The sequence below is a fragment of the Hylobates moloch genome, unplaced genomic scaffold (assembly GCF_009828535.3).
Source record: "Hylobates moloch isolate HMO894 unplaced genomic scaffold, HMol_V3 SCAFFOLD_1, whole genome shotgun sequence".
Taxonomy (NCBI): domain Eukaryota; kingdom Metazoa; phylum Chordata; class Mammalia; order Primates; family Hylobatidae; genus Hylobates; species Hylobates moloch.
In genome coordinates this window covers 40,973,555-40,995,859 of record NW_026652276.1, presented here as the reverse complement: position 1 = coordinate 40,995,859, position 22,305 = coordinate 40,973,555, and the positions used below count along the sequence as shown (strand labels likewise).

Here is a 22,305-nt window from a genome sequence, read left to right as displayed (position 1 = left end):
GCACTTTGGGAGGCCAAGGAGGGTGGATCACAAGGTCAGGAGTTTGAGACCAGCCTGGCCAACATGGTGAAACCCCGTCTCTACTAAAAATACAAAAACATTAGCCGGGCGTGGTGGCGCACGCCTGTAATCCCAGCTACTCGGGAGGTTGAGGCAGGAGAATCGCTTGAACACGGGAGGCAGAGGTTGCGGTGAGTGGAGATCTCTCCATTGCACTCCAGCCTGGGTGACAGAGCAAGACTCCATCTCAAAAAAAAAAAAAAAGTTATTTGTTTATTTGCATGTGGACATAAGAAAGGGTTAACATGGCCAACAACTATTTCATGAGCTTTTTTGGCTTTATTTGAAAAGTGAAGTGTGTTTGGGGAAGGAGATGGTTAGGAAAATAGATGCTCCCCTTTTTGACTTACCAAGGAAACGGAGATCCAAAGGAAAGCCTGGAGCACTTCGTGGCTTCCACGGGTTCATTTCTAGGAAGCTTTTGCTTTACCTGGGGAAACCCCAAGCTCAACAGTGAGGAAGTTGTAAATTAGCCTTTAGGAGACGCTGTTTGTCAAAGTTATCTTAACCCTGGAAAAGGGGAGGGAAAAAGGCAGATAAGCAGTGACGACATCAGCAGGAAATTAATATCAGGCTACCCAATCCTGAAGATTCAGTTTTCACTTAAACAAGCAGCAAGTCTTGAAGTCTCTTCCCAAGCAAATGGGAGCTTCTTTGGACCTTGGAGCACACAGAGGATTCTACTTTCTTTAAAACTTTGTTTTCAGGCAATTTCCCTGAGAACCGTTTACCTCCAGAGGATTGGTGGAGCTTGATCTGAAGGTATGTAATTAACAACCCTTTTTAACCCAGAGTCTCATGCTTGGATCTTTTCCTTTGCTTCATGGCTTCATGTTGTAGAAACTTGCAAAAACTTGTCAGCAATGGCACTATTTTTTCTTAGATTTCCTTGTTATGCCTGGGAAAACAAAAGTTAAAAAATCCGGAAGCCTCCAACATAGCCTTTTACCGGGGCAGAAATATGTTAGCTCACAGAGACAAAGTTTGGTAGACTTACTAAAACTAGAGATTAGAATTGTCAAACCACAAGGCAAATGCAAGATGCGGTAGAATAGAAAGGTGTCTCCAATAAACCACTCATTTGACCTCAGGGCTAGTAGCAGGGAAGATCCCCTGGATTATCACATTAAAAATGACATTTTTTGTTTCTTTTAACACCAAAAGTAATGTGTATGCTCACATATGCGTAAAATTTGAGAAATTCAATTGGAAGCCCAGAAGGAAATTTGTATTATCTATAGTTATGTCACCTTGATACAACCACTGTTTGTTATGGAGGTTTTGATTTTTGCTATGTCTTCCTTCCTTCCTTTATTTATTTATTTGAGATGGAGTCTCTCTCTTTCACCCTCCAGCACTCAGGCTGGAGTTCAGTGGCACAATCTTGGCTTACAGCAACTTCCGCCTCCCAGGTTCAAGCAATCCTCCCATCTCAGCTTCCTATGGAGCTGGGACCACAGGCATACACCACCAAGCCCAGCTAATTTTTGTATTTTTTGTAGAGACGGGGTTTCATCGTGTTGCCCAGGCTTGTCCTGAATTCCTGGCCTCAAGTGATCTACCTGCCTCGGTCTCCTGAAGTGCTTCTCTGATTATAATGAAATTTAGTATACAGAATACCATAGTTCATAGACTAGTCAGATGGAAACTGACTCATGTAATTTTTATCTTCCTTCGCTGATTTGAGCAACTCTTGTCTAAAACCACCCGTTCCTTCTGAGGTCTAGAGGTTTTTTGTTGTTGTTTTGTTTTTGAGGCAGGGTCTCGCTCTGTCACCTAGGGTGGAGTGCAGTGGCACTCACTGGAACCTCCATCCCCGGGGCTCAAATGATCCTTCTGCTTCAGCCCACTGAGTAGCTGGGACCACAGGCGTGCACCACCATGCCTGGCTAATTTTTGTATTTTTTGTAGAGATGGGGTTTTACCACGTTGCCCAGTCTGGTCTTGAACTCCTGGCCTCAAGTGATCCACCCGCCTTGGCTTCCCAAAGTGCTGGGATTATAGGCGTAAGCCATGACACCCTACCTGTTCCTTCCTTTATAAAGTATTTTCTTGTTTCTAAAGATAGCCAAGTTCTGCATAATGACTACATACCTCAAGTGCTTATAGAATAAATAATATTACAATAAAAATTTTATCACTGCATTGCTCCTCTGATTATGATGAAATTTAGTATAGAGAATAGCGTAGTTTATAAACTGATCAGATGGGAACATTGACTCATGTAATTTTTTTTTTTTTTTTAGTGAAAACAAGTTTATTAGAGAAGTAAAGAAACAAAAGAATGGCTACTCCGTAGACAGAGCAGCCGACTCATGTAATTTTTAACTTCCTACACTGATTTGAGCAACTCTTGTCTAAAACCACCCTTTCCTCCTGAGGTCTAGGATATTTTATTTATTTATTTTTCTTTTTGAAACAGGGTCTCACTCTGTCACCCAGGGTGAAGTGCAGTGCATGGCTCACTGCAACCTCTGTTCCCCAGGCTCAAATGATCCTTCCACCTCGGCCTCCTGAGTAGTTGGGACCACAGGCATGTGCCATCATGCCCTGATAATTTTTTGTATTTTTAGTAGAGACCAGGTCTCGCCATGTTGCTCAGGCTTGAGGTCTAGGATTATGCCTTCCCTTTCTGTAAGATAAAGGCCTGCCCTCTTACAGGTAGCAGTCTGAAGTTAAGATGTAACACACATACCTCATGGTACCTCGCTGTCTTTGGGTTGATAGATCATGAGGATAACCCTGCCTCCCCCAGATTGCTTTGTGTCTAAAACTTAAAGCATAGATCCAAGTGCTATTTCTGCCACGTGGTGGAAATGAATGTAAGGGCTCCAATCAGGCTACCAGGCTTGAGAGAAATTGTGCTGTGTCCCTCCATCTTAACTTTCTCTCTCTGGGAACATTTTGATTTGGGAGAAGTCAAGGTGAATTAAGTTCCAGTATAAGCACCCTCCAAGTTTCCTAAAAAGTAACTTGCAAGTGTTGGGGAAAAGTTTTCTGGGCTGTTGGTTTTTGAAGTAGCCTCGCAGTAATTTTTATTTTTCAGCACTTCTAGGAAAGTCTAATGCCCAGAACGGAGGAGACTGTGGTGAGGGGAGGGCCTGGGAAGTCAGGGGGCCATATGTCCTCACTCTCTAATGCCCTGCCCCACCTCTCTGTCCCTTTCAGGCTGGCCATGAAATCTCAAGGTCAACACTGGTGTTCCAGTTCAGATAAAAACTGTAAAGTGAGCTTTCGTGAGAAGCTTCTGATTATTGATTCAAACCTGGGGGTCCAAGATGTGGAGAACCTCAAGTTTCTCTGCATAGGATTGGTCCCCAACAAGAAGCTGGAGAAGTCCAGCTCAGCCTCGGATGTTTTTGAACATCTCTTGGCAGAGGATCTGCTGAGTGAGGAAGACCCTTTCTTCCTGGCGGAACTCCTCTATATCATACGGCAGAAGAAGCTGCTGCAGCACCTCAACTGTACCAAAGAGGAAGTGGAGCGACTGCTGCCCACCCGACAAAGGGTCTCTCTGTTTAGGTGAGGATGGGTCTGTGGTGGAGATGGGAGGATCTCCCATCTAGTGTTCATTCTGGCCATTGGGCTTTGAAAGGAAGCTGCAGTTAAGATATTTTGGTTATCTACATCCTTGGATGATAAACCAGGAGACTCTAAGCCTGCTTCTCAGCCTCTGATGCTAATGAGATGAGAGTTGGGAGGTCAGCAAAGCTTCAAGACCAAGCTCTGGGCCCAGAGGTGGCTTCCCTTTGTTTTGCTTCTCACTAGCAGTGAAGACCACCTCGGTGTGGCAGAGCCCACGTTTTCCCTGCTTACCAGCTGCCACACGTGCAGATCTTCTCCCTCCTGGGATCCACTAGTCTGTCTACCTGTTTCCCAGGGTCTTGAGAAGAGAGTAATGCATACTTGGAGTGAAATAAGCAAGATGAAAAAAGAGACGTGTTTCTGGGGTAGGGAGGGATGTCATTTATGCCATGTCTAGTTATAGAAATTTCTATATTTTTGGGTGGAAATCCAGAAAGGTAAAAATACGCATTTTGCCCAGAGGTAACATTTAGGCATTGGTCTTATCATGGATGACAGCATTTTATTTTTATTTTGAGACAGTGTCTCGCTCTGTCACTCAGGCTGGAGTGAAGTGGCACCATCTCGGCTCACTGCAACCTCCGCTTCCTGGGTTCGAGCGATTCTCCTGCCTCAGCCTCCTGAGTAGCTGGGACTACAGGCACCCACCACCATACCTGGCTAATTTTTGTATTTTTAGTAGAGACGGGGTTTCCAACATGTTGGCCAGGCTGGTCTGGAACTCCTAGCCTCAAGTGATCCACGCACCTCGGCCTCCCAAAGTGCTGGGATTACAGGTGTGAGCCACTGTGCCAGGCTGATGACAGTTTAAAATTGTTCACTGACATAGTGTCCACATCAGAGAACCTCATGAAGAGGAGCCTTTGGAGGGTGTTTTATGGTCTGTGCGATTAGAACACATTAAACCTTAGTGGTGGAACTGGCTCCAAGAACCTGAGTTGCCCTTGAGTCAGTGGAAGGAATGATGAATTCCAGAAATCCATATTTCCATTCTGCTGGCTAAACATCTGAGGGACAGTCTCTGACACATAGGGGTGTTAGTATGTGGATGAAATCCTCACTTTTTCTGGTTGTGGATTATATCTCAGAGCTGGGATAGTTTTCTTCCCTTTTCAATATACAACCAACTGTACCTTGGCTGGCCTGGGGTCCTCTCTACCGAGGGCCTGTAAAGTAAGCCTGAATTTCTAAATGGAATCAGGAGATGGGAGGGCATGTCAGAATTGTGTTTTATGCCTTTTTTTTTTAATATGCCTTCTTAGTGTGGTGAAAAACAGCACTAGGGTTGGAGTCAGAAGGCCTGCTTCTACTACTTACTGTGTTATCTTTATTTAAACAAGTCACTTAGAAACTGAAAGTTTTCATTTTTTGAACCTATAAATGGGATTAATAGTTGTCTACACATAGAGTTGATCATTCAAATGACAGAAAACATTTATGAAAGCACTTGATTGATTATGGTGTCCTCCACAAGTGTAAGGCTTTATTTGTCATTTCGGGTGTGTGTCTTAGAAACCTGCTCTACGAACTGTCAGAAGGCATTGACTCAGAGAACTTAAAGGACATGATCTTCCTTCTGAAAGACTTGCTTCCCAAAACCGAAATGGTGAGTGGGTCATACAGAATGGGACTGTGTGAGCACTGTCTTAATCAATGATTAGAAAGATGCTGGAAAGGGTTTTTAGGGAGATTTATTTTTTGTGGGAGACAGTATCATACAATGGTTAGGAACATTGGCTTTGGTGCTGGATGAGCCTAGATTCTGGTCCTGATTCTAATTCTAAACCCGTGCTGTGAGGCCAATGATTGAACTTTTCTGAGTCTCTATTTTCTTAGATGTAAAATTGTGGGCAATCATATGACTTCCTTCTAGGACTGTTGGGAGAATTAGCTGAAATAATGTGCATGAAGCATTAGCATGAGGCCAGTATTTGGTATAGCATGCAATAAACGCTCACTTCTGTTGGAATCTGCTGTTTTTTTTTTTTTTTTTTTTTTTTGAGATGAAGTCTTGCTTTGTCACCCAGGCTGGAGTGCAGTGGCACGATCTTAGCTCACTGCAACTTCCGCCTCCTGGGTTCAAGCCATTCTCCTGCCTCAGCCTCCCTAGTAGCTGGGATTACAGGCATGCACCACCACGCCCAGCTAATTTTTGTATTTTTAGTTGAGACAGGGTTTCACCATGTTAGCCAGGCTGGTCTAGAACTCCTGACTTCAAGTGATCTGCCTGCCTTGGCCTCCCAAAGTGTTGGGATTACAGGTGTGAGCCACCGCACCTGGCCTTGTCCAGTTTTTTCTTTCAAGTGCCTTTTAAAGTATAGGTTAGATTTCCTCCCTGCCCCCAAGTCTCTTTCTTTTTCTTAAAATGTATCTGTTGAAGAATCTCTGGGCGGTTGGCATGTGGAGTTTCTCACAGGCTGGGTTTTGTGATTGCACACTCGTGGTGCAGTTTGGCGTGTTCCTCTGTCCTCTGCATTTCCTGCAGACTGGCAGCTGAATCCAGAGGCTTCATCAGACTCAGGTCAGATCCGTTTGGCAAGACTATAGGTAGTCTTGTTTTTTCATCAGGAGGTACCTGATTTTCTCTCTCTTTTTCTTTGATATTAGCAACTGTTGATATTCAACCATTTTATATATTGAATTTTGAGGGGTTGCAAAAATGGAGATAATAGATTTTTTTTTTTTTTTTGAGATGGAGTCTCACTCTTGTCACCCACGCTGGAGTGCAATGGCACGATCTCAGCTCACTACAACCTCTGCCTCCTGGGTTCAAGCGATTCTCCTGCCTCAGCCTCCCGAGTAGCTGGGATTACAGCAGCCTGCCACTACGCCCGGCTAACTTTTTGTATTTTTAGTAGAGATGGGGTTTCACCATATTGGCTAGGCTGGTCTGGAACTCCTGACTTTAGGTGATCCACCTGCCTCGGCCTCCCAAATTGCTGGGATTACAAGTGTGAGCCACCACACCCAGCCACATATTAGAAATCTATCATTTTGTTTTCCCTTCATCCATTATTTGGTTACCCAGTGATACAGCTTATATGTAAATCCTTGATTCTTTTCTTTTAGTTATCTAGTTTTTTGCGGTTTTTTTTGAGACGGTGTCTCACTTGGTCACCCAGGCTGGAGTGCAGTGGTGTGATCTTGGCTCACTGCAACCTCTGCCTCCCAGGTTCAGGTGATTCTCCTGCCTCAGGCTCCTGAATATCTGGGATTACAAGCATGAACCACCATGGCTGTCTAATTTTTGTGTTTTTAGTAGAGATGGCGTTTCATTTGGCCAGGCTGGTCTCAAATTCTTGATCTCAAGTGATCTACCTGCCTCAGCCTCCCAAAGTGCTGGGGATTACAGGCGTGAACCACTGTGCTCTGCCTAGTTATCCAGTTTTTAAGTTAATTGGTTTCTTATCATTCTCCGAAGGTGACCCATTACAAAATATATATAAATTTAAACTCATGGATTTAAACATATGTGAGGTGTTTCAATCTATTGCAATTATTATCCTTACTGAAGTTCAAACTGAGGCTGGGCATGGTGGCTCATGCCTGTAATCCCAGCACTTTGGGAGTCTGAGGTGGACAGGTCACTTGAGCCTCAGGAGTTTGAGACTAGACTGGGCAACATGACAAAACCCGGTCTCTACAAAAAATACAAAAATTAGCTGGGCGTGGTGGCGTGCACCTGTAGTCCCAGCTCCTCAGGAGGCTGACGTGGGAGGATCACTTGAGCCCAGAGAAGTCAAGGCTGCAGTGAGCAATGGCTGTGCCACTGCATTCCAGCCTGGGCAACAGAGTGAGACCCTGTCTCAAAAAAAAAAGTTCAATTGTCCCATTTTTTCCCAGGGGATGCATCTTCAGTTTGGTTCCTAAGTCATTTTGACATGACCTTAGTAGTCTTTGATGGCTTCTTTACTCTCTGGCAAAAATATCCCAGGTTCATCTTGTGTATTTTCTGCCCAGTCCTGGAATCTCTCATTTCTCCCCAAAGCCCTGGCTTCTTTTAATGAGAGATGTCATTTCAAGACCACAAACTCGATGCTGGCATGCTCATTGCTTTTGGGTAAATATATATACATACACTACGTATATACACATATGTATACAAACACACACACACACACACACAGACACACATGATCTAAAGTTTCAGTAATTCTTGGAGAATTTTAAAAATCAGGCGATTTTGTTTTTAGGGAATACTTTTTTATAAAACATTGTAAGGATCTTCTGCTTTTGCCATAAAATTTCAGTGCCCACATTTGCAGTGGTACAAAGCAAGTACCTGCTCAAACGGTAGCATTATACCTTAAATACAGAATTTCTCAAAGTCAGAGGAGATTCCTGTAGTTTGACAAGCGCTCCAGGTGGTTTTGATAATATTCTCTCCCAAGTTGGGGCATCTGCTCACAAATTTTCCAGTGTCTATGTTTATACATAAAATGAGACCACTTTTTATTGTTATACCCCATCCTGTGTTAGGGACTCTCTGAACAATATGAGGTGGGGGGTGAGGGATGAGAGAAAGGTCGTTTGTTAAAGCAATCTCTGATATTTGAAACATTGAGTGTCAGTTTTCAAACGAGAAAAGCTAGAAAATGGGTTTTTTTTCCCGTTTTGCTTGCACAGGTTCTAGAACTCTACTTGAAGGCATCTGTGGCTACAGAATTATTATTATTATTGTTATTATTTTTAGACAGAGTTTCGCTCTAGTTGCCCAGTCTGGAGTGCAATGGTGCCATCTCGGCTCACTGCAACCTCCGCCTCCTGGGTTCAAGTGATCCTCCTGCCTCAGCCTCCCGAAACTGGGATTACAGGCACCCACCACCACACCCAGCTAATTTTTGTATTTTTAGTAGAGGTGGGGTTTCACCATGTTGGCCAGGCTGGTCTTGAACTCCTGACCTCAGGTGATCCACCTGCCTCAGCCTCCCAAAGTGTTGGGATTACAGGTGTGAGCCACTGTGCCTGGCCAGAATTATTTTTAAGGTCAGAAGCATTCCAAACATTTTCCCGCCTACTAAAATAGCTTTTAAATAATAAAATGCACATGTTCATGTGGCCAAATGATCTTGTTTTTCTCAGTACAACAGTAAAAGGAAACGTAACTGTGCTTAGCTGTGGCATGGAATTGTGATATTACCAGGTCAAATTCAGGAAAACCATGTTTCCTCTTCGGATTCCAAATGATCTCAGCTTTTTTTTTGTTGGGGGTGGGGTGGGGAGATCTCATTCTTCGTGTCAGAATTGTGGCTGAGTTACACACCTCAGATAATCCGGGTTGGTCTGTATTGGATTTTGCAATCAGATCAGCCTTTGGAAGTGTGTAAAGGACAGTCTCTAAGCAACACAGATGTTTCCACACCAGGGCTCAGTGAGGCTGCATTATCTGCAACTACAATTGCAAAAGACCTTATCACAGAAACAAATTACTTACCCGCCATTGGAAAAGGGCCTGGACACCCCTCAGCCAAAACGGAAAGGTTCTAAATTCTTACAGTCTCTCTGGGGGAACACAAATAACCTTGCCTTTGAGGGGCATTCTGGGCTTTCTCTTTGATAGCTTTCATAGAAATGTAAGCAGTATAGCTGGCCTACACATATCTGAGAGATCTCACAACTGTCAGGAAATCCGTTCTCAGCACAGCAATCAGCATAGAACATTGAGTCTGAAGGAAACCACACCTGAACTTACTCTTTAGCAAACAAGCAAAAAAAAGAGCTTTCAGATGTTTGCTGCTAGTATTTGCCAGAGTGGTGTTAAACTAATGCCCAGGTCCCATTTAAGTATGTGCGTGTGTATGTGTGTGATGTACTAAACATCTAATAAACTTTTAGAAAGTATAATGATTTCCATAATTGGTTCTGGAATCACATCTTAGCCCTTTATTCCTCCTGGTAGGATGTTGTCAAGACATGAGTTTCTGGCCTGGCAGAGTGGCTCACGCCTGTAATCCCAGCACTTTGGGAGGCCGAGGCAAGCAGATCACCTGAGGTCAGGAGTTTGAGACCAGCCTGGCCAACATGGTGAAACCCGTCTCTGTTAAAAATACAAAAATTAGCTGGATGTGGTGGCATGAGCCTGTAATCCCAGCTACTCAGGAGGCTGAGGCAGGAGAATGGCTTGAATGGAGGTGGAGGTTGCAGTGAGCCGAGATTGCACTACTGCACTCTAGCCTGGGAGACAGAGTGAGAGACTCCATCTCAAAATAATAATAATAATAATAATAATAATAATAATAATAATAATAATAGCTGCATTGTGATTTTTTGTTTCAGAAAATTCTTTTTCTTTTAAAATACCAAATATAAAATTCATTCAAAACATTTTCGCCTCATTTCTTTGGTGTCCCTCTTTTGCTGGCTTCCTAATCAGTATCATTTAAAGCTGTGACTTAGAGTTCAGTGGTTAATAACATAGACTTTGGCATCAGATTGTACCAGCTCTGCCATTAATTAGCTTTGTGACCTTGGGCAAGTTACTGGAATTTCTTTGTGCCTCAATTATTTCATCTTTAAAATGGGGATTATAATAGTATCTACTTATTCAGTTGTTGTGCTGTTAATATACAGCAAGCACTGTCCCTGTTGCATAGAGTTATATATATTTGGTATCTGGTATTAATATAGATTGTATACAGATTTGCTTGGTAATGCCTCTTCCCCTACATTCCTGAGCAACTTGAGGGCAGATGCTGTTATATCTTATTTATCAGTGCAAAACCCAGTGCCTACTGGCCATGCAGGTAACATTCGAGTGAGTGGATAATCAATAGGCAAGTAAATGTAACTCTATTGATTCTCTTGTAGACCTCCCTAAGTTTCCTGGCATTTCTAGAAAAACAAGGTAAAATAGATGAAGATGATCTGACATGCCTGGAGGACCTCTGCAAAACGGTTGTACCTAAACTTTTGAGAAATATAGAGAAATACAAAAGAGAGAAAGGTAAGTAGCTTGTAATTGCTAACTTGGACCAGACCGTGGAAATTCTTAAAACAATTGGCCATGCATGATGTTTTGTTTATTTGTTTTGTTTTGTTTTGTTTTGAGGCAGAGTCTCACTCACTCTGTCACCCAGGCTGGAGTGCAGTGGTGTGATCTTGGCTCACTGAAACCTCTGCCTCCTGGGTTCAAGTGATTCTTCTGCCTCAGCCTCCCGAGTAGCTGGGATTACAGGAGCCTGCCACCATGCCTGGCTAATTTTTGTAATTTTAGTAGAGACAGGGTTTCACCATGTTGGCCAGGCTGGTCTCGAACTCCTGACCTCAAGTGATCCACCCACCTTGGCCTTTCAAAATGCTGGGATTATAGGTGTGAGCCACCATGCCTGGCCCATGCATGATGTTTACTCATCATTCTGATAATATTCTGCTAGGAAAGCCAGAAATCTTCCCCTTTGTTCATTCAACACATATTGGTTGAGTTCATATTTTGTACCAGGCACTGTTTTAGAAGTTGGGGATATAGCAAATTCAGAGCAAAGCTCCTGCCCTCTTGCAACTTATATTCCAGTGCAGGGAAGTAGTTTTAGACAAATGTCTTTTTCTGATTCTAATATGGGAGTGAGAGTATAGGGAATTGTTTTAAATGAAATAACATGGAAAAAAAAGGCAGGATAGCACGGGTGAGAGTGGAGTCTATAGAGTCGGATTGCCAGGACTCCGCTTACTAGTGGTGCAGTTGTACTTTTTTGGCTTTTCTATGTCTCACTTTCCCTATCTGTAAAGTGGGCATAATAATTGTACCTACCTCCTAGGTTTTTGTGAGGATTGAATGAGATAATTTCTGTAAAATGCATGTCTGGCATTGAGTAAGCAGTCTATACATGGGGCTATTATGGGTCTCTCAGAGAGAAAAGTCATGAAGACTTCACATTCTCAGAAACTACTATCAAAGAAGAACTTCATTTTCTTGTGTGTGTTTGTGTGTTTTTTTTTTTTAAGTCTGTCTGATAAAGGTAGTTCTGCTGTGATATTTTATACAGGTAGAAGCACAGGGCAAAAGTCAAACCTGGCTGCCTTACCACGTGTCAATACGCTAAATATCTGTGTTTTTCTGAGTTCATTTCTCCACTGTTAAACAAGCACTATACATAAAAACTCATGAATGTATTCATGAAACTTTTATCCCACACCCTTAATTTAGTTCAGTGAGTGACTCTAGTGTGCAAATTTCTTGGTTGAAAATGAAACTAGCTAAGAGGAAACATGTGTCTAAGAATTTGGTTAACATAGAATGAGTTGAGGAGCAAAATATACTGTTGTCAAATTGATAAAATCTCAAACAATAAAGTGATGAATAAATGCATAATTTAAGTTATGAAGAATAAAAACAGTTCTTTCTATCATCAAATTATCAAATGAGAAATAAAAAGCAGAAGGTTGATATGGAAAGAATATTTGAAATCCTCACATGAGCTCTGAGTTTTTTTCTAAACACATTGTCATTTTTCTGTAATGTCATATCCCATATAAAGTAAATAGGGCAAATGGTCATATTATTCTGGATATTTAAATTCGAAAGAAGACACACTAGTTTCTATGTAGTTGATTACATTTGCCTCAGTGAGTCTTGAAGACTGAGCTTTGTTTTTTTTATTTTTATTTTTTGAGATGGAGTCTCACTCTGTTGCCCAGGCTGGAGTGCAGTGGTGTGATCTCGGCTCACTGCAAGCTCCGCCTCCCAGGTTCACACCATTCTCCTGCCTCAGCCTCCCAAGTAGCTGGGACTACAGGCGCCTGCCACTACGCCCGGCTAATTTCTGTATTTTTAGTAGAGATGGGGTTTCACCATGTTAGCCAGGATGGTCTCGATCTCCTGACCTCGTGATCCGCCCACCTCAGCCTCCCAAAGTGCTGGGATTACAGGTGTGAGCCACCATGCCTGGCTTGAGCTTTGTTATTTTTATTTTTAATTTTATTTGAGATGGAGTCTTGCTCTGTCGCCCAGGCTGGAGTGCAGTGGCATGATCTTGGCTCACTGAAACCTCTGCCTCCCAAGTTCAAGCAATTCTTCTGCCTCAGCCTCCTGAGTAGCTGGGATTACAGACGCCTGCCACCATGCCCACCTAATTTTTGTATTTTTAGTAGAGACGGGGTTTCACCACATTGGCCAGGCTGGTCTCGAACTCTTGACCTCAAGTGATCTGTGCGGGGATTACAGGCATGAGCCACTGCGCCTGGCCCAGGACTGAGCTTTGTATCAGCAGAGTTCTGATTTTGATTTTTCTTTTCTACAACCTACCTGTGTGTGATCTCTTTTGGGTGTCAATCATTATTGATATTTTAATATTGACTTTCTTTAGTTCTAAGAGTTTGAGCCTAATTCTGCTGTTAAGATGAAAGACTAAAGGACTGAAAAGAGTAGGTGTGCAGAGTTTAGACTTTTCTGTAAGTGTTTGTGATTCAAAGTCCAAGCTAGGATACTGGCTTTATTTAGGGACCACCTGGCTAACTTTCTAAGTTGTCTTGAGCCTTGGTGTTTGCTTCAGTATTTTTTTTTTTTTTTTTTTTTTTTGAGACAGGCTCTTACTCTGTCCCCAGTGCAGTGGGGCAATCTTGGCTCACTGCAACCTCCGCGTCCTGGGTTCAAGCAATTCTCCTGCTACTAGTCAGAAGGTGATTTTTGTTTTTCTGTCTGTGATTTTATTTTCAGCTGCCCAGATAGTGACACCTCCTGTAGACAAGGAAGCCGAGTCGTATCAAGGAGAGGAAGAACTAGTTTCCCAAACAGACTTTAAGACATTCTTGGAAGCCTTACCGGTAGGTTCAGTGGTGTGCTGGTCAGTGTTTAACAACTGGCTCCACCCTCCAACCCCCAACCCCCAAAAAAGAAAAAGAGAGAGAGGCCCCGGTTTGTACCATTTACTGTAAATGCTCTCGCCATGGTGATTGCGAGTAAACAACATGATATCAACCAGAGTGCACATTTTCTGAAAATTTAACAATTGGCCGACACTAGCTGACTAGTGAGAGCTAGTTAGTTTGAGTTCTCACTAGTTAGTTTGAGCTGACTCCACACACCCTTGAGTTGCTCTGAAATGGTTCCTCTGTTCTTATCTGTGGGATGCAATTAGAGCCAACTTTAGGGACATATAATCTATGGAGTACAGGGCGCCTGATAGTAATTCCAGAGTTCAAGTACAGAGCTTTGTTTAATGCTCTGCTGTTACTGTTTTGAAATTCTTAATGTATTGAACAAGAGGTTTGCCAAGCATGTAGCTGGCCAACCCAGAGGGCAAGGGTTTCTGGTTTCTGTAGTGCTCAGCTCTGAAAGGATGGGTGGAAGGGGAAACGTTGGGAGAATTTGCAGTCTGTTCTTCACCATGTGATCATGATCCTTGGGAGATATGTGACAGTCTTCCCTGGGATTTGTGGTTCTTCCAGCAGACTTGGGTAATTTCTTTGCCAACATCTGTCAGCATCAATGAAGTTAGCTGGGTCTGGGAAATTTTTTGTTTTTGTTTTCAACTGTGGTAAAATACACATAACAAAATTTACCATCTTAATCAACTTCAAGTATACAGTTCAGTAATGTTAAATACCTTCACATTGTTGTGCAGACATTACCACCATCCATCTCCAGAACTTTTTCATCTTCTTTTAGTAAAACTTTGTACCCATTAAACAATAACTTCTCATTTTCTCCTTCCCTCCAACCCCTGGAAACCACCATTCTACTTTCCCTCTCTATAAATTTGACTTTTCAGGGTACCTCATAAAAGAAGAACCATACAATATTTGTTCTTTTGTGATTAGCTTATTTCACTTAGTGTAAAGTCTTCAGGTTTCATCCAAGTTGTAGCATATCTCAGAATTTCCTTTTTAAAGGCTGAATAATATTCCACTGTGTGTATATACAGTAAGTCCTCACTTAAAAGGTTGATAGATTTTTGGAAACTGACTTTAAGTGATAGTATACTGTATAATGTATTTATTTTTATTTAAAAATTTTTTTTGTAGAGATAGGGTTTAGCTATGTTGCCCAGGCTGGTCTCAAATTCTCGGGCTCAAGCAATCCTCCCGCCTTATCCTCCCCAAGTGCTGAGATTACAGCCATGTACCACCATGCCCAGCCACATACCATATAATGAAACCAATTTTACCATAGGCTAATTGATATAAACGAGAGTTGGCCAGGCATGGTGGCCCACACCTCCAATCCCAGCACTTTGAGAGGCCAAGGCAGGCGGCTTACTTGAGGCCAGGAGTTCGAGACCAGCCTGGCCAACATAGCGAAACCTCATCTCTACTAAAAATACAAAAATTAGCCGGGTGTGGTGGTGCATGCCTATAATCCCAGCTACTCAGGAGGCTGAGGCACAAGAACAGCTTGAACCTGGGAGGTGGAAGTTGCAGTGAGCTGAGATTGCGTCACTGCACTCCAGCTTGGGTGACAGAGTGAGACCCTGTCTCAAAAAACGATAACAAAAAGCCCTAAGAGTTAAGTTTCTATAGCATACAGTTCGTTGTTTCACTTAAAGTCGGAGTTACCAAGAACCTACTGATGACTCTGAGTGAGGACTCACTGTATTACATTTTGTTGTCCACTCATCCATTGATGGACTCTTGGGCTGCTGCCACCTTTTGACTATTTTTAATAACGCTGCTATGAATGTCAGTGTAAAAATATCTCTTTGAGATGCTGCTTTCAATTCTTTTGGGTTTGTACCCGTAAGTGGAAATGGTGGATTATATAGTCATTCTATTTTCCATTTTTTGAGGAACTTTCATTCTATTTTCCACAGTGACTGTACCGTTTTACATTTCCACCAACTGTGCACACATCCTCAGCAACACTTCCTCACCAAGACGTATTATTCTCTTTCATTTTTGATAGGAGGCATCCTAATGGAAGTGAGGTCCCATTTCCCTGTGGCTTTGATTTGCTTTCCTTAATGACTAGGGCTGTCGAGCATCTTCTCGTGTGCTTTTTGGCCATTTGTATATCTTCTTTAGAGAAATGTCTGTCCAAGTCCTTTGTTCATTTTCTAATTCGGTTGTTTGTAGAAGTTTTATTTTTTTTTTTTGAGACGGAGTCTTTCTCTGTCCCCCAGGCTGGAGTGCAGTGGCGCGATCTCGGCTCACTGCAAGCTCCGCCTCCCGGGTTCACGCCATTCTCCTGCCTCAGCCTCCCGAGTAGCTGGGACTACAGGCGCCTGCCAACACGCCCGGCTAATTTTTTGTATTTTTAGTAGAGACGGGGTTTCACCGTGTTAGCCAGGATGGTCTCGATCTCCTGACCTCGTGATCCGCCCGCCTTGGCCTCCCAAAGTGCTGGGATTACAGGCTTGAGCCACCGCGCCCGGCCTAGAAGTTTTATTTTTAATTCTTTTTTTTTTTTTTGAGATGGAGTCTCACTCTGTTGCCCAGGCTGGAGTGCAGTGGCGGGATCACGGCTCACTGCAACCTCTAACTCCCAGGTTCAAGCGTTTCTCCTGCCTCAGCCTCCCAAGTAGCTGGGATTACAGGCACGCATCAGCACACCTGGCTAATTTTTGTATTTTTTAATAGAGACAGGGTTTCACTATGTTGGCCAGGCTGGTCTCAAACTCCTGACCTCAAGTGATCTGTCTGCCTTGGCCTCCCAAAGTGCTAGGATTACAGGTGTGAGCCATGGTGCCCGACCTTTATTTTTTAATTTTTTATTTTTTTTTTGAGACGGAGTCTTGCTCTGTCCCCCAGGCTGGAGTGCAGTGGCTCAATCTCAGCCCACTGCAAGCTCCACCTCCCGGGTTCACACCATTCTCCTGCCTCAGCCTCCTGAGTAGCTGGGACCACAGGTGCCCGCCACCACTCCCGGCTAATTTTTTGTATTTTTAGTAGAGATGGGGTTTCACCATGTTAGCCAGGATGGTCTCAATCTCCTGACCTCGTGATCTACCCACCTCAGCCTCCCAAAGTGCTGGGATTACAGGCATGAGCCACCATGACCGGCCTAGTCTCCTTTAATCTTGAACATGTCCACAGCTTTTATTACATTTAATTTCCTCTTTTATGCCATTGAGACTTTTGGAGAATGCAGTCACTCCTCCCACCTTTCATTAAATAGAATTTTCCTTATCTTTGGTACACGTGGTGTTTCCTCATAATTAGATTCAAGCCGTACATTCTGGCCAGAATATCACAGAAGTGATGTTGTGTCTTTCTCAGGGCATCCCATCTGGAAATACATCATGTCCATCTGCCCCCCTATTCATGATGCTAATTTTGATTATTTGGTCAAGATATTTTCTGATATCATCACTCTGTAGTTAATTTTATATAGTTACTTTTTTTTCCACAATTAATAAGCAAGTGCTGGAGAGACATTTTAAGATTCTGTAAATATCCTGCTGCCCATGAAAAGTTTCCCCCTAGATTGAGCGTCCGCTGATGATTCTTGTGTGATCCAGCATTTACTATGTTGGTTGTAAAACAATGCTTTTCTGACTCCTGTATTCTCTCCACATTCGTAAGTTGGATCTCAGCATTCTACTATAAAGAAGGACCCTCCTTTCTCCCCAAGAAGGTGTTTTTGTCTTTTTAAATGAAGGAGACCGTGGAAACGGGCCAGATGAACTGTAGCTCCTGGAGCTTAGCAAAGGCTGGGCAAACGCCCACCTGAAGACTATGCAGGCAATCAGGACATGACACAGAGCCCGGAGAGGCCTGCTCTGCGGCTCTGCACTGAACCTCATTCGGCAGATGGAGGTATTTAGGCATTTGAGGGAATCTCAGCTTTGGGAGGCCACTTTGTAAGTGATCTTAAGAGATTAAGTACATCCTTAATTAAAAGAAATGGTAACACCTCCGCCTGCTTGCTGTGAGTTTATTCACTTGAATTCCCCATCTCCCACAATGGGAAATAATGCAGAATTGCAATTATTTATAAAATCTTAAATTGGCTTCTTTTCTCTAGGAAAATAGCCCTTGATTCAATTAATTCCAATCCTAGAAAAGCGCCTAGATATCTGATTGAGGTATTGAGGGAGAGAGGCTGCTCCCCTTGATTCTTTTACTGTAATCCAATTAAACCAACATTTATGGGCCAACTCCCTGGCCATGGGCACAGCTTTGTTTAGAGAGTTGCAAACCTGTTCCCACTTCCCCACTCCCCCAGAAGCTCTTTATTATTTTATTTATTTATTTTTTTGGGATGGAGTCTTGCTCTGTCGCCCAGGCTGGAGTGCAATCTCGGCTCAATGCAACCTCAGCCTCCTGGGCTCAAATAATTCTCATGCCTCAGCTTCCCTAATAGCTGGGATTACAGGCACCTGCCACCATGCCTGGCTAATTTTTTTTGTATTTTTAGTAGAGACAGGATTTCACCATGTTGACTTAAGTTGATCCACCCTCCTGAGTCTCCCAAAGTGCTGGGATTACAGGCATGAGCTGCTGTGCCTAGCCATCCCAGAAGCTCTTTAAAATGTGGTTTTCCAGCACTGACATTTTAGGATTCCCTAATTCTAAATTAAATTGTCTGCTAAATGTAACTCTTCCCACCCACTTTTTCAACTAGTTTTGTGCTCAGATACTGACATGCATGTAGAAACACACACACACACACACACGTACGATTCTGCTCGTTGTCTTTGGGAAATTCAGTGGTTTCTAAAGGGGCGTGGCTCAGCTGTGGCCTCTGAAGCGCTGTGGTTCCGCTGACATGGGATGATAACTTGGCCACGGCCACATGCAGTAGGGGGATAGTTGTGGCAGTACTAGAAGTGTAGGGGGTACTGGGGCACAGCACCTCATGTGTTTTTACAGACTCTTAAGGTTGGAAGGTGTCTTAAAAGTTATCTGGGCAGCCCTTTCCCTCTCCATCAAGTGATGAATAAAATAAAACTTGGTGAAACATCTCATGTTTCTTAAGCACCTGAGGATTTTTTTTAATTTAAAAGAACACTGCCAATAATTGGGCTCAATGAGAAGGAACTCTTATTGAATTTTAAGCAACATCTCCTAATATGTTTAAAAATTAAATTGATTTTTTTCTCAGCCCCCTGCACCTTCTGCCTCCCAGGTTCAAGTGATTTTCCTGCCTCAGCCTCCCGAGTAGCGAGGATTACAGGCACAGGCCACCGCACCGCACCCAGCAAATTTTTTGTATTTTTAGTAGAGATGGGGTTTCGCCATGTTGGCCAGGCTGGTCTCGAACTCCTGACCTCAGATGATCCACCTGCCTCGGCTCCCAAAGTGCTGGGATTACAGGCGTGAGCCATCGTACCCGGCCAAATCGATTTTTTTGAGTGTGGCATAAGGTTTTCTTAAGGAGAGGCATGTCTCTCTATGGAGGAGACCTAACACCTGCTTCTTTATAAGGCCTTATTGGACCCCTTTTGAAAACAATCAAAAGAAGTTGAAAGATGATTGAATGTGGCCAGGCTGTGGGACATTCACTCATTCAGTCATTCATTCATTCCTCTCTGACATAGAGACTTGAGAGGTGTCAACAGAGGATGCAACATTCTCAGGAGAAGAAAGGCAGATTAGACCTTAAAGTTTTTTCTAGTCCCTGTTCTGGCTGACTTTATCAGCCAAGGGAAGAACAAATCAAGGAAAGCCAGGGCCTGGAGGGGCTGGGCAGAGCCTGCTGCTGTGTCTGCATTGCCCCTAGTCCCAGAAGACTCACTCAACTGCTGGACAAAACCAGAAAGCAGTCTGGCCAGGCCCTTGTCTGGCTTAGAAGAAATCTAGGGTTCTACAGGAAGGCAACAGTGGCTTATGAAAAGAAAGGCAGGAAGTCTTTTGGAAAGTGAAGCTAAGCCTCCTTTGCATTTGTTCCCCCAGAGCTGGGGGAACAGCTCTTCCCCAACACCTTGGTCAGGTCCCCTTGGGGGCTTTCTGCTGCAGGCTGACGGCTGAGAGTCATAGGGGGAAGGGGGTGACGGTGAATGGGGAGGAGGGCACAGAAAAGACAGGGTCTTAGACTTTGTTTTAATTTTGTATTTAATTATATAAAACATTAATGTATGCCCAAAGTAGTGCATCCTTGCCTCTCCTCCCCGCCTCGATTACCATTTTTATTTTTTTGATTTATCTTATTACTTTTGAAAAAAATCCAACCTATATCTTCTCTTTATTACAAAAGAGGTAGTGTACTCAAATACCATTTCATTTTGCTTTCTCCATGTGACAGCATCCCCTGGAGAAGGGTATAGAGGCTGTCCTTGGCATCTCACTCCACTATGTGGACATACCACAGCTTTTTCAACCACTTCCTATTGGTGGACATTAGGCTCTTTCCAGTCCTTAGTGCAAATAATGCTGCAATGAATAAGTACCCTTGAGCATATGTCACACTGTATTTTTGCCAGTGCGTCTTTGTGAACCTTCTCCTTTGGGTGGAGAGAGTTGGTTCTCTTCCCATTTCCTGCCAATGAACTTCAATGAACTTTTCTTTTCTTTTCTTTTCTTTTTTTTTTTTTTTTGAGACAGAGTCTTGCTCTGTCACCCAGGCTGGAGTGCAGTTGCGCAATCTCGGCCCACTGCAACCTCTGCCTCCTAGGTTCAAGTGATTCTCCTGCCTCAGCCTCCTGAGTAGCTGGGATTACTGGCATGCACTACCACACCTGGCTAATTTTTTTATTTTTAGTAGAGGTGGGGTTTCACCATGCTGGTCAGGCTGGTCTCGAACTCCTGACCTCAGGTGATCCACCTGCCTCGGCCTCCCAGAGTGTTGGGATTACAGGCATGAGCCACCACAACCAGCCCAATGACCTTTTCTATGGCTGTGGATTAGATGTCTGTCCTTCCCTGCATCAAGTCTAGTTTTTGTTCCTCATCCTAGCTGTGTGAATTTCCTATGTTTCATGCCCTCCTTTTTTTTTCTCAGCAGGAGGAGTCCTGGCAAAATAAGCATGCAGGGAGTAATGGTAGGTATTTCTAATATACTTTTTACAACTTAGATCACTATGGCAGGGATAGACATATTTGATATATACCAAGGAATTCAAGGTGACTTGGAAGAGAAGCTTTATAAATAATGAATAATTCATTTTTTATTCCAATTCAAGGCAAGACATTGAATGCATGGATTGTACTAGGCTTTCCTATGGCAGTATGGAGAGGGCTGGGTGGTTTCTGCTCTGAATGCCTAGTATAGCAGATTTTAGGGACTGCAGGCAGCTGTTCTCCCTCCACCCTTCAGAATTAGGTCACCCTCTGTGCAGCAGAAACAGGCCCCAGCAGGGCTGAAGCCTTCAGGCCAGTAGTGACAGCAGAATGTGCAGTCTGGGCGTGTGTCCTCTATGGAGTGGTTCCAGATGTTGCTTCAGAGGGAGAGAAGAAGCAAGAGGAGGGACTTGAGGATGGTGTGTTTCGTTCCCTGAATCCCTGCCCAGAAACCATAACCTTAGGAAAATATTCCAGAATCTGCCATCAGGTTAAACTGCTTATGAACAAACAGGCTTTGGTGAAGTCTTTCCGTGGTATGTAAAGTTTGTCACAGACCATTCCTCATTTTTTTTTTTTCTGGAAAATTATCCTTCAGGGTCCAAGACACAGTTTTGCTAGCAATTTGTCTTTTTGCCTAACATGGAGGTTGTGTGCTATGATGTTGGTAACATTGACCAGGTAACCATTATTAAGCACTTGTCACATACTAGGCACTGTTCAGAGAGATTCTGGGGATTATATCATTTAATCCTCCATTCACTGGAGGTAGGCAATACTGTTATTCTCACTAATGATGAGGAAACCAAGACCCATGAAATCTAGTGCTTTGCACTGCAGCTAAAAGGCACCGCAGCTAAAAAGAAGTGAAGCTGGTATTTGAACCCAGCAGCCTGATTCCAGAGCTTACTCTCCTAAGGCCAGGCTCTCCCACTGTCTATTTATGTAAGCTCAGGTGACTGCTTCACCCCTCTGAAGATTAAGGCAGTTTCTTTCAGCTTTACAGTTCTGCGGTTCCAACATTTAGACATGACTTCCCGTGGAGCGTTACCTTCTCCCATGGTGAGGAGGAATTTATAGGTGCTCTGAGCCACTGAAGCTTGGATCCCTTTTGCTGTGTTTTCTGGTCTGGGGAATATGGACTTGCTCAGCCTGAGGACTGACCCTTAGCAGTAGTTAATAACTAACTCATGCCCCAGAGACAAGGACACAGTTTGGTGGGTTCTACCACAAAATTCCTGTGAGTGGAAAAAGAAAACTGTTTGATGTTACATTTTCCTGTTAGTGCCATGTGACAAATAACGCATTGCTGACTTTCTCTCTGTGATAGAGTCTTTTCCAGAGGAAACAGGGAGTTGGCAGGAACGCTTAAAGCAGTGTGATCCTCAGTCGATGCCCAACTGGAACTTTCTTTTTCCCCTCTTTTTTCTTTTCTTTTTCTTTCTTTTTTTTTTTGAGATGGGGCCTCACTCTGTTGCCTAGGCTGGAGTGCAGTGGTGTAATCACAGCTCACTGCAGCCTTGACCTCTCCGACTCAGGTGATCCTCCCACCTCAACGTCCCAGGAAGCTGGGACTACAGGCATGTGTCACCATGCCTAGCTAATTTTTTGTATTTTTTTTCTAGAGATGGGGGGTCTTACTAAGTTGTCCAGGCTGGTCTCGAACTCCTGGGCTCAAGCGATCGGCCCGTCTTGGCCTCCCAAAGTGCTGGGATTACAGGCATGAGCCCCCACGCCCAACCTCCCTCTTTTTTCTTCTCTAAGGAAGAGGTCCACCTAGCCTCTTTA

The 22,305-nt window shown here is 43.5% G+C and overlaps 1 protein-coding gene across 4 annotated transcripts in view; it reads left to right on the top strand.

Annotated features, from left to right (window-relative positions):
• Positions 1-584: 584 nt before the first annotated feature.
• CASP10 (caspase 10) overlaps positions 585-22,305 on the top strand; it is a 37,889-nt gene continuing 16,168 nt past the window's right edge. For 2 of the 4 annotated variants that reach the window (XM_032754983.2, XM_032754986.2), the window contains exons 1-6: positions 585-822; positions 3,229-3,582; positions 5,158-5,251; positions 10,453-10,588; positions 13,298-13,404; positions 20,459-20,498. In XM_032754983.2, coding sequence (XP_032610874.1) covers positions 3,236-3,582; positions 5,158-5,251; positions 10,453-10,588; positions 13,298-13,404; positions 20,459-20,498 — 724 coding nt within the window. In that variant the 5' untranslated portion in view covers positions 585-822; positions 3,229-3,235. Of the gene's footprint in view, positions 823-3,228; positions 3,583-5,157; positions 5,252-10,452; positions 10,589-13,297; positions 13,409-17,152; positions 17,555-20,458; positions 20,499-22,305 lie in introns of those variants that run through there. The other 2 variants (XM_032754984.2, XM_058439755.1) reach the window with 2 other exon arrangements.